Source organism: Rhododendron vialii, chromosome 4a, assembly GCF_030253575.1.
Source record: "Rhododendron vialii isolate Sample 1 chromosome 4a, ASM3025357v1".
NCBI classification, from domain to species: Eukaryota; Viridiplantae; Streptophyta; class Magnoliopsida; order Ericales; family Ericaceae; genus Rhododendron; species Rhododendron vialii.
The window spans coordinates 12,401,872-12,420,551 of NC_080560.1; the positions used below are offsets into that span (position 1 = coordinate 12,401,872).

The window sequence follows — 18,680 nt, forward strand, 5'->3', positions numbered from 1 at the left end:
CATTTGTGAGATTGGGGGCCATTCAAATGACAATTGCCATACCATTCCCACCCTCCGACACCATTATAGTCAACTTCCCACGGAAGAAGTTTGTGCTTTGAATCAACGTTGGGATCCATATTCCAATACTTACAATCCAGGGTTGCGGTCCAATCCGGCCTTCCGTTGGGGTAATCAAAATGAATCAGGCACTTCATCAACGTCTCAAGCTCCTCCTCCCGTTCAGAATCAAACTTGGCGGCAACCTCAGCTTCAAGGCCCGCCCCGTTTTCCTATAATTCAAGGACCACCAGGTTTCATACCGCTCAATCAATTTCACGGGCAAAACTAGTTTCAATCACAGCATGCACCGCCTCCGCAGAGATCTTTGGAGGACACCATGAATGCGTTTTGTCAAATGCAAACTACTACCAACGAGCAAACCGCTCAAGCTTTGAACGATATAAGGAATCAAATGGGCAAGTTGACTACGTCAATTGGCATTCTACAACAAGAGAAAGGGAAGCTTCCTACTTAACCTTTGGCAAACCCTCAAGGTCAAAATTTACTTGGTAGCTCTTCGGTGAATTTCCCCGAGCAGGCCAAGGCCATTATTCCTTTGAGGAGCGGGAAGACCGTGGACAATGCTCAAGTGGAGCCGCCGGTGACGCTAAGTTTACCACCATTTTCGGCACCATTGCAACCAACGACGCCAAATGGGGAATCTCCCATGCAAGCTATTGGGAGCCAAATGGGGGATGATGAGGATGTATGCAGAGTTAGCAGGATCGATGCCCTCGTTCAAGACCATGTTGATAAGTTCGTTTGCAAGGACGAGTTGGAATTAGCACTTACTTCTGCCGAGGCCGATTTTCTTGATGCCCCCGAAGTTGCATATTTGTGCTCTTTATTGGATGAGGAGGCAGTGTGTGGTATCAATCCATGGATCCCAAAATTCGAGGAGTTGCCTCCTATTGTGAAGCGGGCCATTCTGTCTAGCGTGGAACCCCCGCCACTCGAGCTCAAACCACTACCGGACACTCTCAAGTATGCTTATCTTGGCAATGGCCGAACATACCCGGTGGTGATCTCTTCCGCCCTTACCGATCTTCAAGAGTGCCAATTGCTAGCGAAATTACGGAAGCATTCCAAGGCTTTAGGGTGGTCCATCGCCGACATTAAAGGAATAGATGCATCCCTTTGCTCCCACCACATCTATCTTAAAGATGACATCAAGCCATCTCGCCAACCTCAACGGCGGTTGAACCCGATCATGAAGGATGTCATACGAGCAGAAATGCTCAAGTTATTGGACATAGGCATCATTTACCCGATTGCTGATTCTCAGTGGGTTAGCCCGATTCAAGTGGTACCTAAGAAGTCCGGGGTGACGATTGTGCGAAATGACAAGGATGAATTAATCCCAACACATGTTCAAACCGGTTGGAGGGTGTGCATTGATTACCGGAAGTTGAATGCTAGCACCAGAAAGGATCATTTTCCTCTTCCCTTCATTGATCAAATTTTGGAAAGGGTGGCCGGTCCCCAGTTCTATTGTTTCCTAGACGGGTACTCAGGCTATAACCAAATTGAGGTGGCTTTGGAAGACCACGAGAGGACAACGTTCACGTGCCCATTCGGGACCTTTGCTTATCGTCGTATGTCGTTCGGGCTTTACAACGCCCCCGGTACTTTCTCTCGGTGTATTATGGGACTTTTCAGTGACATAGTGGAGAAGATTATGGAGGTGTTCATGGATGACTTTTCAGTGTTCGGCGATTCTTTTGAGGTTTGTCTTACCAATTTGGGGTTAGTGTTAGCCCGATGCGAGGAAAAGAACTTAGTGCTCAATTGGGAAAAGTGTCACTTTATGGTGACCGAAGGCATTGTTCTTGGCCACATTGTATCCTCCAAGGGCATTGAAGTCGATAGAGCTAAGATCGATTTGATTGGTAATCTACCTACTCCAAAGTGCTTGAAGGACATTCGTTCCATTTTGGGGCATGCCGGTTTCTATCGGCGGTTCATAAAGGATTTCAGTGCCATTGCTCGGCCGTTGTGCCCTTTGCTCGCCAAGGATGTGCCGTTTGAGTGGACACCGGCGTGTGAAGCCGCCTTCGCCAAGTTAAAGTCCAATCTTACCTCACCACCTATCGTGCGGTCTCCGGATTGGGAGTTACCATTTGAGCTTATGTGTGACGCCAGTGATTACGCCGTCGGGGCCGTTTTGGGCCAACGCAAAGGGAAAGAGCCGTATGTTATTTATTATGCGAGCAAGACACTCAACGAGGCCCAAATGAACTATTTAACTACAGAGAAGGAGTTACTTGCCATAGTCTTTGCATTAGATAAGTTTCGTTCTTACTTAGTGGGAGCTCCAATCATTGTTTACACCGATCATTCCGCCCTCAAATACCTTTTCACAAAGCAAGATGCCAAGGCAAGGTTGATTCAGTGGATTTTACTCTTACAAGAGTTTGACCTTACAATTAAAGACAAGAAGGGCGTCGAGAATGTGGTGGCCGACCATTTGTCTAGATTGGAGTTTGAAGATCACACTTCTCACATTCCAATTGGTGACTCCTTCCCTGATGAGCAACTATTTGCAATCTCCTCTGTTCCTTGGTACGTCGATATTGTGAATTACTTGGTTACCGGCTTGATGCCCGCTTATTGGACTATGCATGAGAAACGTCGATTTTTGGCGGAGGTGAAATGGTTCTCCTTTGACGACCCGTACCTTTTCAAGTATTGTGCCGACCAACTCGTCTGACGGTGTGTGCCCAACGCCGAACAACAGAGTGTGATCAAATTTTGCCATACGGAAGCTTGCGGCGGCCACTTCTCGTTTAAGAAGACCGCCGCGAAGATTTTACAAAGCGGGTTTTATTGGCCAAATTTGTACAAGGACACATTTGCCTTTTGCCGAGGTTGTGCTCGGTGTCAACTTTTGGGGTGTGTGACACAACGCAATGAGATGTCGCTTACACCCATTTTAATCATTGAAGTTTTCGACTGTTGGGGAATCGACTTTATGGGGCCATTCCAATCGTCCTTTGGGTACCTCTACATCTTGTTGGCGGTCGACTACGTTTCCAAATGGGTAGAGGCAATTCCTACACGCACGAACGATCATTCTGTTGTGGTTGAATTTCTGAGGGACAACATTTTATCAAGATTTGGGATGCCAAGGGCTATAATCAGCGATCAAGGGTCTCATTTTTGCAACCGGTCAATTTTGGCACTTATGAAGAAGTACTCCATCGTGCACAAAGTTTCAACGGCTTATCATCTGCAAACCAATGGCCAGGCAGAGTTGGCAAATCGGGAGATAAAGAACATCTTGGAGAAGATGGTTAATCCTACCCGTAAGAATTGGTCAACACGTTTTGTAACGCCCCTCAATTTTGGTCAATAAAAATTTTCGTTAAATATTTGAATTTTATTTAAATTACTTATTTTCTCTTGAGTGGCTATTTGATTTCTTGTTTTCGTCATAGTTAGACTTTTTGGTGTAACAACTCCGATTTTTCATTCAATAAAAATCTCGTTGTTATTTGAAATTTCTTAATTTCTCTTAATTACTCGTTGACTTTCTTATTTGATTCCTAGTAGTTCGTATCACCGCATTCCTCGACTAGAAACTCTAATTACACTTTAGCCCCTCAAGAATCGTTTCTTGAACTTTAAGCCCTACCTAGCAAGCCTAGTTAGCTTCTAACCGGCTTGATGGAGTAACCAAACTAGGAAGTCACCTAGTTACTTTTTCCTAACCAAAGATGGACCGTTTTGCCCATCTTGAACCTTTTCAACCCTAGACTACAAATTGTTTAATTGTTTTCTTTTATTGTTTTAGTTTTATTCTTTATCCATTGGACGATAAATGTTAGGGGAATTATTATCCATTGGACAAAAGAAACCCAATTCTTTATAATAAAAGGATTTTTGAAATATTTGAACAAAGTACTATGATCTTTTAAAAATAAACTTTTATAATTACTTTAAAGGTACTTTTTGATTATTTTACTAATAAAAGTACCCTAGTAGCTATGGACCATTGGACGATAACCATTAGGGTAATCTTTACCCATTGGACAAAAGCCTTTCTTTATTTTATTTGGTAAGTACATATATATATATATATATATCACATGTGTATTTTCAAAAAGGACATGTAGTCTTTTCCAAAAAACTTAATTTAGTATTTAAAGTACCCGTGCCTTATTATCCTTTGGATAATAACCGTTAGGGATGTTATTATCCATTGGGTAATAGGCTCATCTTTCAAACAAAGTACTTAACCCATTAAAATAATATTTTGTTAAGATTTCCGGGAGTACAAAAGTACATTATTATATTAATTAAAGTACTCGTACCTTTTAATTGTTTATTGGGGAAATCTTGACCCTTTAAAGACTAAATTGCCCTTTTGTACAAAAGTACCTATTGTTTAATTGTATTCTTACATGTTAGTACATACATATATATACATATATAGCTAGTACATGGGAGAGAGAGAGAGAGAGAGAGAGAGAGAGAGAGAGAGGATAAAGGGGAGAGAGAGCCGTGAGAGAGAGGAGAGAGGAGAGGCCGAGAGAGAGAAAGAGGGAGAGGGAGAGAGAGAGAAGGAAAGAAGAAGGAAAGAAGAAGGAAGAAGAGGATGGATTTGATGTGTACTTTGACATTAGTCTTCCAAAGTACTTCCAATCTTTGGTGATTTCTTTCCTAGCCAAGACTTAACTCCATTGTCCTCCTTTGTACCAATTTCATTTGTTTAAACCAAGAATCTTGTACCCATGTCTCCTCCATTGCAACATATCTTCCAAGAATCCCATCCAAGGACTAACATAGCCATGCAAGCCTACCAATTTAGCTTCCAACCTTTCAATCAAACCTTGACATGTGAAATAAAGTGTGACATAGAGAGAGAGAGAGAGAGAGGGGCCGGCCAAGAGGGAGAGAGGGAGAGCCTTTGCCTATAAATAGAAGCTCACTCCAAGCTCAAACTCACACCTCAAACCATTGCTCCAACTTCTCTCTAGAAATTTCAAAAGTTCTTGCTTTCAAAGTTCTAGTTTTCTTATGTTCTTGAGTGTTCTTGAAAGAAACCACCAAACCACTTTCAAAACCACCTTTAGATCTTTTAAAGTAGCTTAGTTAAGTTAGGAAGTTGTTTCTAGGAAAAGAAAGTACAACTCTTTTCCTTTCGAAGCAAACCGACGCCGTTACGCCGCCGAAATCCAAAACTGACGACCAAATCTTCTTAGCCGACTACTACCGCCAAGAAGCACGGTAGGATATCCTTATCTTCCATCCCAAGTACTAATCTTTACCTATTTTCCCAAATATAGTCTTGTACCCAATTATAAGTTCGTTAGGAAGAAACTTTAATCATGCCATTTAAAGTAGATAATGTTATCTTTTGTTGAAAGTATATGAAATGCATGATGTTTGTTATTAAGTGATTCAAGCATGTCAAGTAGTTTTAAAATAGATGATCTTGTTAGATTGAATAGTATAATGAATGATATCGTATGTGAAAGGTCTCACCGCGGAGTCTATGCATGAGAAACGAGACACGAAAATCAAGAAAGTAGAAACATGACACCTAGGTTGTGAATAATGATGAGTTGTGTTTTGAAACCACAATGTGGCCGGACTTGGTAGCCCATTGTGTGTATGGAAACCCCCGATGCGGCCGGACGTGGTAGCCCATCGTGTGGATTGTGAAAACCGCAACGTGGCCGGACTTGGTGGCCCGTTGTGTGTATGAAAACTCGTAATGTGGCCGGACTTGGTAGCCCATTGCGTGGATTGTGAAAACCACAATGTGGCCGGACTTGGTAGCCCATTGTGAAGATTGTCAATGCGACCGGACGTGGTAGCCTCATTGGTAATATGGCTTGGTTATCCGCGGAGAGGAGCCAATGCAAGTTTTTTGTGCCAATGGGAACCCGGGACGGCGGAACCATTGTGAGGATACTCGGGAACCCGGAACAGCGGAACCGAGGTTGGGTGTGTTAAACAAACGGATTTTGGGAAAATGTTGATTTGTATATGAAAATGGAGACACGGTCTACGATGAGTTACGTAGGAGAAACTCGGAGAATCTTGGACACCAACGATAGTTATATAGCGATTGCGGATGTGTTGTTGATATTGTCTTTTGTAGCTGTGTATACACATATCATGTGGAAATCGATGTGATGTTATAACTTGTTGTTTGTTAGTTATGGGTTAGCGGGTATAGGATTTTTCTATTGAGCTTTCGTAGCTCACGGTGTTGCCTTTTTTTGGTGACCCTGACATATTATATCGGTGGCGACGCTGGTATAATGTGTCAGACTTTGTAGATGATCAATGTGAGTCGTACACCTTGGAGGCCTTTGGAGCTGAAGAGCTGGCTCAGATGGAGGAGCAGACGAAGCTGTAGTTAGGAACCTTAGTTCCCTTCCGTTTGTAATAAGAGTACTCCTTTTAAGTTTCTGTTGTAATAAAGAGCTTGACTCAGTTTATTTTCAATAAAATTACTTATTTAACGCCCAGACTCCATTAGATTTTATGAATAAAATGTCTTTTTAACGTACCCAAAATTCGGGGCGTTACACGTTTGATCGATGCCTTATGGGCTTACCGTACTGCTTACAAGACGATTTTGGGGAAGTCACCTTATCGGCTTGTCTATGGGAAAGCATGTCATTTGCCGGTGGAGCTTGAGCATAAAGCGTATTGGGCAATCAAGAAGCTCAATTTCAATCTATCTACAGCTGGTGCCCACCGAAATCTCCAATTGACAGAACTCGAGGAGATGAGGTACGATGCTTATGACCATTCTAGTGCTTACAAGTCTAAGATCAAAGCTAAGCATGATCAGAAAATTGTAGTTCAACACTTTGAGCCGGGTCAAAAGGTTTTGTTGTATAACTCTCGCTTGCATCTTCACCCCGGTAAATTGCACTCACGTTGGGCCGGTCCTTATGTTGTCAAAACTATTTTCCCTCACGGGGCGATCGAAGTAGAAAGCATGAGTAATGGTTCCTCTTTTAAGGTGAACGGCCAAAGGCTTAAGCCTTTCCTTGGTAGTTTCGAAGTTAGGGAGCTCGATGAAGTTTTGGCCGATCCAGTTTACACGGATGGCCCTTCGGTATAGATTTGTGTCCCATTTATTTGCACGGAGAGCGAAAGCGTAACCGATGAACTTAATTGTTTGTCGGACCTGGCCCCCGTGTAGGGGGTACCCTCCATTGACTTGGGTATATGTAGCTCCGCACGCCGCTACTAAAAAAAGGATCGTGTACCCAGCTCCGGTTAGTAAGGGCAATTTTAATATCAGTGACATAGGGCTTTCATTAGCTTTTCTGATAGGAGTAATTCACAGTGCACCACTCACATCTTCCAGATTAGCCCCAACAGGGGCGGTATAGATCTTAGGTTAGGCCTTGATATTCCCATGCTCCATTACCGCACTTGGCTCTATCTTATGCCTGCCTGGTTACGATCTTAGGGGACGCTGGACTTCATTGTTTGGCGGAGTCCAGCTGTGACTTGGACGCTCCGAGCTGTGATATTAAATTTTGTATGTTTGTACATTTGTAAATACTGCTTTTATGTTTTGTTCTTATTTTTCATGTTTCGGGATTTTCTCACCACGAGATTTCACCAACGCATCATTGTATCGGACTTTAATTAGTCCTTCTTTGTCGTAGTTTGCCGTTAATGATCCATGCTCACCAGATATGTCCCTATCGGGGGCAATTTAGGTCTTTGGGTGCGGCTTGATATTCCCGTGCTTTGGCACTAGGCTCTGTCTCGTCTCGCTTTGTTTCGATCATAGGGAACGCTGAGTTTAATTACTTGGCGAGGTCAATCGGTGAATTTTACTTTGGGCATGATGTAACAAATCTGACGGTCTAGTATAGCCACCCGTGTTTTATCTCTCCGGTGAGACTTGGGAAGAAAAAGTATGACTCGTGAGATTGCGTGAAGATCGGGTGGTGTTCTTTGATGTGTTCCTTTGTACATTTTTATGTTTGATGGTGCCCGGATCCCACGAGCCGGGTGGTTCTAATGTCCTTTGGCTCTTAGTAGGTTGTTCGAGCTTAAGTCTTTTACAGGGTGAACGTGCTACCACACTAGCCTTGGTGGATTGGATCTAATGTCGGAGTGATTGAGGCATTCAGGAGCCCTAAGCATGGGTGCGATTACATGTCGCGGTTGTTAGTCCAATAAAGTTTTGGCCATGATCCTGTGTGACTAACTGTGGTTCCGTTGGAAGAGCCGAAGGAGTCGACCTTGAAAGCCGTTCGGATGACGAAAGGAGCCGGTGACGCAAAAACCTCCAACTTGGTCGAGGTATAAGGGGGTTGACATTCCCCCATTGGTACGCTCTTTTATTCCTTTTCCCTACTGTTATTCTCCATGCTATGAGGGCATAGCATATTTCAAGTTGGGGAGAGGGACATAAATCGGATATTTATGTTTTATGCTTTTTGTTTAAATTTTTCATATTTTTCATTTTTGGTAGATCAACCCTTCCGTTATTACAAAGTTAGTGGAATGGAGCAACTTAGCACTTGGTCATTAGTTCATTAATTGGCAAGAGTTCGTGTAAATATTTTTGGTGAACTTGTGCTGTCCAACTCGTATGCATGCTGAAAGAGTGAGAAATTAGGTGTTGAGTGTGTTGTAAGCAGGTTTGACACATATCCCGTTGTTTTTCACATTATATTCTTAGTTAGGTATTAATCTCATGTCATGCCTAAACATATTCGTTATCTACTTTAAATCGTTTCGAAATCTATGGCATATTTAGGAAATGATACAAGGCCATCTTTGTTTGATTAAAACCACAAGAGAGTCCCATTGTCCTTTAAAATAAAGTCTAGTCTGCGTCTCGCTCTTATCCACAGGAAACCGGATGTTCGGGTGGATGGTTGGAAGTTGGTTTTGAGCTTTGCTGGGCTGGCTCCAGGTTTTACAGGCTCCGGGTGTATTTTTAAAGTGGCTTTAGGCATCGGCATTGGCTATCAGGTGGCAAAGCTGAACTTCTGGAGATAAGCTCTCCGTATTGATACAGCCTAAAGCTATATCCATATGCGTTTGTTTCGTGGGGAGACAGGTTATCCCGTATCGATACGGATTAAGGGCCGTATCGATACGTGTGGGTTAAAATTGAAATCTGCAGTTGATACAAGGCCGATCACTTCATCTTCCCAAGCCTCATTCTCTCTCTTAACCTCCATAACCATTCAAGTTCCATGAAACCCTAGCCCTAAATCTCCCATGTTCTACCTCTAATCTTCACTAAAACTCCATAATCTTCCACCAAACCTCCAAGCTTTCAAGGAATTCCAAAGGATTTTAAGGTTTGCAAGTCGAATCCTACTAGTACAAAGGTAAATCCACTTCCTCTCTCTTTATACACGAAATTTCCCATTTTCTTTCTCTATAATAGCTTCAACCCTTGATTACCCACCATAAATTGCCATGCATTATCATTTTTAACCATTATACCATGCACTCTAACCCTTAATTCTAAAATCACCCATAAATCCTTTCCGAGATTTTTGAAATTTTGATTGGATTGGAGACTGAAATTGCACTGTCGTGTTACCATTATTGTACTGAATTTTAGAGGCTGAATTTGTGTTATACAACTTGGAGTTTTGTGAATTTTGACCGGCCGCCTGTTTTTGTTGAAATTTTTGCGCTCCTGGCTGCATTCTGGGTTGTTTTTTGTAGTGTTTTGTTTCAAGGTTTGGGGTGTTGCTCTGCTTGGTAGGTTTTTAGTGCAATGGTGAGAACAAAAACTGTGGCTGCTAAGGGTAAGGGCTAAGCTCCGGCTTCTTCTTCGTAACAAGCGGATGAGATAGTGCAGGAAATAGAGGAGGAGGAGGAAATGATCGCGAATCCGCAACTGGGCCGTGCTAAAAGAAGGACGGCGGCTGAGATGCGAGCAGCAACTCAAAAGAAATGGGAAGAGGGAATTCGTAACCGGGGTTTCAAGAATGAGCGACATGTGGACGTTGATAATCTTGGCATTGAGAATCCGTTTGTTCGTCGCATCCGTGACCAAGGTTTGTCTTACTACCTTGCCCCTAATCCTAGTTATAACAAAAAGCTTGTCATAGAATTTTACAAAAACATCAAGATTCCGCCCGAGGAGGATGAGAAGAAGGATGATGCTAAGGTAACATCGAAGATTGGAAAGATTCCTATTGAGGTGACTTCAGGGTTTATTGCACGGGTTTTGAATTACCGCCAACCACCCGCAAATGACGTGAACTATCCGGATGAGGAGTATGTGGCGGACGAGGCCATTGTTCAGGAATTGTACAAAAATCCTAGGGAGATGAGTCTCAATCATGTGCCAGGAAAGTTCAAGGATGTTTATCGGTTTAACAATCAACTAGTGCACCACAACTTCAATCCGAGGGGGACGGAGAACAAGCCGGACAGTTACGAAAAGGGAATGATTCACGCGTTCATGAATCCGAATGTGGTGTGTGACTGGGCGAAGGTCATATTTCAGGAGATGATCGATTTCAAAGCCAAGGCCCCAACCAATTCTAGGTTGCCTTTCCCATGTTTGGTGACCGTTATTTGTTTGGCTCAAAAGGTCCCTGCTTCAAAGTTTTCGGAGCGTGAGAAGCTCAATCCGGGGGATATTAATAGTTCCATACTCACGCGGAGTATCTCTCAATCCCGACCAGCCACTGCTGCTGCCCCACGTGGGGCGTACTTGACTACTTTGCCACCAAAGGATGCAAAGTCGGCTACTTGGAATAAATTGCTTTTTTGCCAAAGGGTGGCCACTATGGGATGCCTGAAGAAAATTAAGAAGGAAACTCGAGCCAATGCAAGGAGGCAATGGAAGATAGATCACAAGTTGGATTGGGTTTTGAGTCGAAGAGTGGGGCAAACCAGTGAGCAGTACGTACCACCGCCAGATGAGCCAGATACGGACAGTGATGATTTTGCTGGGGATGAACCAGTGTTTATGGATGATGAGTAGGGTTGGTGGAATGTTTTGAAATCCCTATACTTGGTCGGGGTGCTTGGTGGTTGACAGCCCACCTTCCTATCTCTTTATTGTTTTTAGTTCAGTAGAATTCTAACTTAATAGCTTAGTAAGTTTTTGTTGAGGCCGGCATGTGGCCGTTGACTTGGTAGTTGGAGTTGGTGGCGGCCAAGGGTAGTTGCACCTAGCTAGTATATAGCCGCCACCTCATTTTGCGAACCGTTCTTTGATTAAACCAAGGTCATTACAAGCTTTAAAGCCCTTAGTAGATCCCGAATATGCCTTGATTCCATCTTGATTTATTGCATGATAGTTACCATATTTGGTATGTGGCATGTTTCTTTCGGCAATGGAATTTTTATTTGTGTAGTCGTAAGTTCTGTTAATGGCGCTTTCCACTTAAAAGGCACGGTATTTTTGTTCCCCGTGCCTAATACGAGCACCATTTTTTGTGGGATATGGTTACTTTGAATGCAATTGGCAAGTTATAGCTTCGTATCTGCCTTTTGTCTTTTGACACTCATTTTGGATACTTGATTATAACTTGCTCAATATTTAGTTGATCGCTCAATTGTCGGCTGCAAGTTGTTTTGGATAATTAAGTTGTTTTAACTCTTACTAATTAGCTGCGGGGTGAGTAGGTGCTAAGTAGCTTTGTCGGAAGGATTGTTGGTTTTCCCTTTTTGTTATGACTTTGTTGCTAGGGACTAGCAACGTTAAAGTTGGGGGGCGTGATTAGCACTTAAGATTGTAAGATCGTGGTGCTAAAAGTTCTCTAGCTTGAAGCGTTTTCATTTATTGTCGTCGTTTTTATGTGATTTTACTCGTAAGGTAGTTAGTTAAGTGTTTCAGGTAAAACCCCCTTAAAAGGCGTATTTTGATCACGAGCCTAATTCCCAAGAAAGTTCAAGTATCTGTGCCTTGTGGTACTTCTGCCAGGAAGGCCCAAGAGCGAAGGCGTGAGGCGTTGGGCAAGCCGTTGAGGCCTTGGGTGTCAAGTTCGGGAGGCTGGCTTTCAATTTTGAAGATAAGCTATGTGTATCGATACGCCCATAAACCGTATCGATAGGCGTTGGTTAAATGGGAAGTCAGGTTCTTCCGTATCGATACGGCCTTAAACCGTATCGATACGGGTGTGTTACGTAGGAAATGGCCAATTCAGGATAACGTTATGGTATCGATACTTTGCATAATTTGTATCCATACGGGGAGCTTTCGGCCAGATATTATGTTACTTTTTGGACTTTCCATTTATGGAATACTTGCCTTTAATAGTATGTTTCTTAGATATTGGATGAGAGAGAAACCCATTGTCTATAAATAGGGGCTTCATCTCTTTCTTTAGGTAGCAAGCACATTATTAACTTTAGTGTTTCCTCCATTAAAGCTCTTTAAGCTTTTTTCAAGTGTATTTTCCTTAGAACTCAAGTAAGTTTGTTCTCGTTTGTTAATTTCTCGTTAATTAAAGTTGTTTATACGACTTGGATCCTTTATAATATCAAGTTTGTTTTCATTTTCATCGGTTAAAAATCATGTCTCGTTTTTATGCTTTCTTTTATGCTTTAACTATGTGTGAGTAGTCGATAGGCTAAGTCTCGGGGTAATTTTTCTCGAGGATTTAGGTGGTTACTTGGTTCTCAAGTCCTCGAGCTTTAAATCATGATTTTCGGAATAGAGCTTAACTTGCATTTTTTGTCTAAACAATGGGTGTTAACTCCTTGGTAAGATGTTTAGTCAAGCGGTTTTGGCAAGCAGCTCACCAAGGGCTCGTGGCCTCCTTTGTGTTCGATAAATGTTAAAAACAAGTTGGTTCGTCTCCGTTTAATCACATCTTTCGTTAAACGTAGTCATTAAAGCTAAATTCTCCGGGCGTGAGCACGCGGTCGTGACTCTTGCCTGAGTTATAATCGAGAACCGGTAACGGCTTAAGTCAAGGGTTAGACGATCCCTAGACTTGCCTCTTTTAGTTTATAAAGCTCGTATCTAATTTGTTGCTTTAGCCTTTCCACCTTTCAAAGCAAAACCAAGTTGGCCGTCTTTAACGCCACAAACCACCTTATAAAAACTTCAATTCGATTAAGTATCTTCAAATTCCCTGTGGTACGATCCCGGTCTTACTGGTTTATTATGCTACCAACAACCTAGCCCTACGCTTTGGGATTTTTTCAACCTTATTTGAAGGCGAGGTTTGAAGGTTAAGCATTGAGTTGAATGGGCGGCTATGGTGGGTTCAAGTGGTCTAGACTATAAAAAAAATTGCATTTTTTTTTTTTACTTCTCCATAAAAAATTGGAGGTGGTTTTGCCAGGCGTTTATGTTTTGCCAGGTGATATTTGTAATTTATTCAAAAAAAAAGTTTCGACAGTGATTTTTCACCTTTTGAATTTCTCTCGTCGAAATGAATCAATAATCCAAAAAAAAGTTGACAGAAATCAAAGAAATGCAAATATAAACCTTGTAGAAATTAAATAGGGGCTTTATTGTAATGCAAATATGAACTTTAAGGGTGATATTTATAATTTATCCAACCAATTTAATGGAAAGAGGCGACGGCTTCAACCGCAGGGACCATTTAAACACAAAATTGAAACGTTGGGGACGAAATTGTTACAATTGATATGTTGAGCGCCAAAACGGCACTCGAGTGATACATTGGGGGACCAAAAATGTCAATAAGCCCGTACCTTCCGCTGTATTAATAAGACCACAATAGAGCTAGAGCCTCTCATATCTTTTCTATACACAATCTTATCCTTGGTAAGTCAAACTAGTAATTGGCTAGGAAATGAAGACGACAGCGACCGTGGAACTGGTGTTCATACCTGACCCTGGGATGAGCCACCTGGTCTCAACGGTGGAGATGGCGAAACAACTCGTCAGCCGAGACCACCGGCTTTCGATTACAGTCCTCATAATGAAACGTCCATTTGACAAATCCAAGGCCAGCTCCTCCACCCAATCGCTGCTGCTCACGGCAGCCGAGGATCGGTTAGAGTTCGTGTACCTCCCACTAGACGAGGCGGCCGCGGCAGAGCTCCAATCCAAGTCCCCTGAAAACTTCATGTTCGAGTTCATCAAAATGAACAAGCAAAACGTGAGGGATCACGTGAGAACGATGGTCTCCACCGGGTCGACCAAGATCGCCGGGTTCGTCGTGGACATTTTCTGCACCCCGATGATGGACGTGGCGGCCGAGTTTGGAGTCCCGTCCTACGCCTTCTTCACTTCCAACGCCACGGTTCTAGGCGTCATGTTCCATTTGGAGACCCTTAGCCCCGAGGAATACAACGATCTTACCAAGTTGAACGACTCCGATACCGAGTTGGAAGTGGAACTCCCGGGTTTTGTGAACCCAGTCCCGGTTAAGGTGTTGCCTGCTCCGTTTGTGGACAAGAAATTTGGGTCCAGGTTCATGAGTATTGCCAAGAGGTTGAGAGAAACAAAGGGCATCATGGTCAATACGTTTGAAGAGCTGGAATCCAGTGCGGTCAGGTTCCTCGCGGAAAACGATAAGGTCCCGCCGGTGTACCCTGTGGGACCACTGATCCACCTCGTTAACAACAAAAACGAGGAAGAGGAGGAAGCGATGGAGATCATGAAGTGGTTGGATAATCAGCCTCCCTCATCGGTTGTATTCTTGTGTTTTGGGACTATGGGTAGCTTTGAAGGAGATCAGGTCAGTATATACGTCATACACTGTCGATGGTATACGTTGTTATTTATTTTAGGAAGTAATTTCCACACTTAATTTCTTTTTTGATTACTCCTATAACACTGCATTTTTTTGTCTTTTAAGAACGAGTCATAGACCGCGAGTTGCCCAAAGTATTAAAAAGAGTACGTAGAAAAGACTCTGAAACATCTTGCCTATCTCACTCTGTTTTGTGGATGTGTATCTTCTTCTCCTCTTATTTCACCCTTCCACACTTTGCATAAATAGCTATATATAGTGGTAAGGGAAGAAGGTTAAAAGCACAAATTTGGCTTTATTTGGTTGAGAGTTTAGTTTAATTTAGTTTTGATAGTGGGTGGAGAGAGAAATAGAGTAATGATTGAAAATAAAAGTAATGATTGGAGAGAGATAGAGAGAGATGAGAAAGTAATAATTTGAGAAATAGAGTAATGATTGGAAAAAGAAATAGGGTAAGGATTGAAAATTAAACTAAAACTAAAACTAAAATGTTAACCAAACAAAGCTTTCGAAATACACTATTTTAAAACTAAAAAAGCATTTAAATTGTTGTTATTAACGAGATCTCCTTCATTGCAGCTGAAGGAGATAGCACAAGCCCTAGAGCGAAGCGGCCACCGGTTCTTGTGGTCGGTTCGGAGGACTCCACAAATGGGGAAAATAGAGCTTCCAGGTGAGTATGAAGACCTAACTCAAGTGCTACCGGAAGGGTTCCTAGAACGTACGATGAAAATTGGGAAAGTGATTGGGTGGGCCCCACAGGTGGCTATATTGTCCCACAAGGCGGTCGGAGGCTTTGTGTCTCACTGTGGATGGAACTCGATGTTGGAGAGCTTGTGGTGTGGAGTGCCGATGGCTACGTGGCCAATGTATGCTGAACAACAAATGAACGCATTCAAATTGGTGAGAGAACTAGGGTTGGCTGTCGAGATAAAGTTGGACTACAAGAAGGATTTTGGGTCAGACACTACCAAAGTTACATTAGTGACAGCAGAGGAGATAGATATTGGGATAAGGAAACTGATGGAGGGTGGGAATGCATGTGGGGAAGAAATAAAACGGAGGGTGAAGGAGATGAGCAAAATGAGCAAGGTTGTTATGGTTGAAGGAGGGTCATCCTATAATTCTATAGGACTACTGATCGAGGATTTCATGAACAACATACATACACATTCCATGAGTGGCTAATTATTCACTATTTCGAGGACATATCTCAACCTCTTCCTCGTACATATATTCACGTGGGACTAATAAACTAGTTATATGTGAATCTCGTATGAAGGAACGTTGAGCTTTAGCTGTCAGTGGAAACTTTCATCTTCCTCCAACAGTGGCGTAGCCAGGAATATACATTAGTGGGGCCGGGGCATTATAAAAACAAAATCTCCGACGATAGCCAACTCCCAACAACATCCCACTGACCTATGACTTGTTGGTCGTTAGTGATGCGGCATGATTTTCGTGTTGGTTGTTACATCATGTTACAAATGAGAGTTTTCAAGTTTTGTAGTACTATTTTGTTCACCCATGCACTTAAACACTAGGTGAACATGTGCGTATTACTCTTCAATAAATTCACCGAATCTTTACTTTGATATGATTGCAAACATTGATTTTGTGGAGCTTATTTGTGCAACAATTCAAACAAGTCATTCGTATTTTAACAAGTATTTAATCTAATAACATGTGTCTTGCTTTAAATATTTGGTAAACTCAAACTACCAATTTCAAAAAAAAAAAAAAAAAAAGAGGTGCAGTGGGAGCAGGTGCCCCAGTGGGAATAGAGTGGCTCCGCCACTGTCCTCCAACCACATCCATAAGTGGACAGGCGGTCTCCATCAAAGCGGCTTCCAATTTTGGCGTGATCTTTGTATTCTGTTATTGTTTTCCTTTGTTTTATCTTATTTTGTTTGAATCTTTTGGATTCTTTGTTGTATTTTCTGTTATTGTCGTCGTCGTAATCTTTTCATTTTAATATAAGTGGAATAAAAAAAATTAAATAATACTTATACAATGAAAACTGAACTATTAAAATGTTAGAGGGAGAGGATCCCGTGCAGTCTCACTCTTCATCCGGTCCAATCTAATTTCAAACCATTTGTGGACACTTTTCAAGCCAAAAACAATGATCGAAACAATTCACTTTTTAGGGCTTGTCGATAATATTGATCACTCAAGAAACATGGTTGATCGGATATCATTTAATATGATATCGAAATGCATTCGTCTTTAGCTAATTGCGTTAAATGAGTTACAATCTAGTATTGCACACTCTTTTCCATACAAACTTAATGCGTTTCGATATCATATTAAACAATATCCGATCAACATAATTTTTATTATGATCAATTTTATAGATGAGTTTTAAAAAGTAAACAGTTTCGATCATTGTTGTAGACAAGGAAAAGACCCACAAACAATCCACGTTATACTGGACCGGATAGAAGGAATTGGACGGGATCCTCTCTAGTGTCGGACTGCTGCCAGCAAAGCCATGACATCACCTTCCTATAAATTACTGATTTCTTGGTTTGCAGTTCTCATGGAAAATTCTTCAATATCCCAGAGTAACACGTGGCATATATCATGTGGTGTTTTCAGCCAATAAATTATCGTCACTAATATTAAGTGGGTTAGCCTTTATCCCCCAACCACATAACAAGAGAAAATGAATATGTGTTATCCGTAAAATTTATTGCTACATAATTGATTTAAAGTACCATGTGAACATGCCCCATATAGTAGTCTGGGACTATTGAATAATTACTCGGTTCTCATACCATTACCAAGTTGTTCTTTAATTTTTTTCAACCCTTATAAATTACTACTACCAAGTCGCATATCTTCCCCGGTATTAATAACACCACAACAAAGCTACAGCCTCTCATATCTTTTCTATACACAATCTTATTCTTTTCAAAATTTTGTTGTTCATAGTACATGAGAGTACTCCAAAAAAAAAATATATAGCTAAAATAAAAAGTAAGTCTTTTTAATCGTAACCTAACTCAACATTTGCTTAGTTTAGTATTGATACTCTGCACAAAATGGTTTGTGACCCCCAATGGCGAAAAAAATTTCAGTGTCGGATGGGTACCATGTGGTGCCCGCTAGGCGCATCCGAGCCGTCCATTGTATTTTTGGACGGCTTGGATTTGGAAAGAAAAAAAGAAGAGAAAGTGTTGGCATGAGGGAGTGAGAGAATTTCAATTTCAGTCGTCCAAAAGTATATTGGATAGCCCAAAAGTGCAATCCAAAGTATATTCGAAGGGAGAGGATCGGTGCAGTCTCACTCTTTCATCTAGTCTGTTCTAGTTACGGACTATTTGTGGACTCTTTCTGAGCTAGCAACAATGATAAGAACCATTCACTTTTTAAAGCTCGTCAATAACTTTGACCACGCCAAAAATAATATTGACCAGATATCGTTTAATGAGATATCGAAATACATTCACTTTATTTGGTTGAGCTTTTAGAAAGTTATTTTTGAGAGTTGGAGTGGTAATGAGTGGAGAGAGATAAAGAGAAAAATTTATTGAAAACTGTGTCAAGAGTTGAAAGTTACTCTCACAAAGACCAACCAAACACAACGATTGATCTTCAAATAATTACATCGAATAGATTGCAATAAAGTATTGCACTTTTTTTTTTCTTTCAATCTTAATGCATTTCAAATTGATACTATCAAACAATATCCCATCAACGTATTCTTTGCGTACCAATTTTTTAGAGGAGCTTTAAAAAGTAAACATGTTTTATCATTATTATGGATATGAGAAGGACCCACAAATGGTCCAAAATGTCTCGGACTGGACGGGATCCTCCCCCAAAGTCGGACTGCTGCCAGCAAAGCCATAACATCACCATCCAATAAATATCTGATTTCTTGGTCTGCAGTTCCCATACCGTGACCAAGCAGAAAGCCTGTTCACATATATTATTATTAATGCACAAATTTTACTCGGAGGTTAATTATGGATTTCATACAAA

At 41.6% G+C, this 18,680-nt stretch overlaps 1 protein-coding gene across 1 annotated transcript in view; it reads left to right on the plus strand.

Annotated features, from left to right (window-relative positions):
* LOC131321799 (anthocyanidin 3-O-glucosyltransferase 2-like) overlaps positions 1 to 16,284 on the plus strand; it is a 61,484-nt gene extending 45,200 nt beyond the window's left edge. The window contains exons 2-3 of the mRNA XM_058352756.1: positions 13,770 to 14,675; positions 15,270 to 16,284. Coding sequence (XP_058208739.1) covers positions 13,785 to 14,675; positions 15,270 to 15,878 — 1,500 coding nt within the window. The 5' untranslated portion in view covers positions 13,770 to 13,784 and the 3' untranslated portion in view covers positions 15,879 to 16,284. The remainder of the gene's footprint in view (positions 1 to 13,769; positions 14,676 to 15,269) is intronic.
* The last annotated feature ends 2,396 nt before the right edge of the window (positions 16,285 to 18,680 follow it).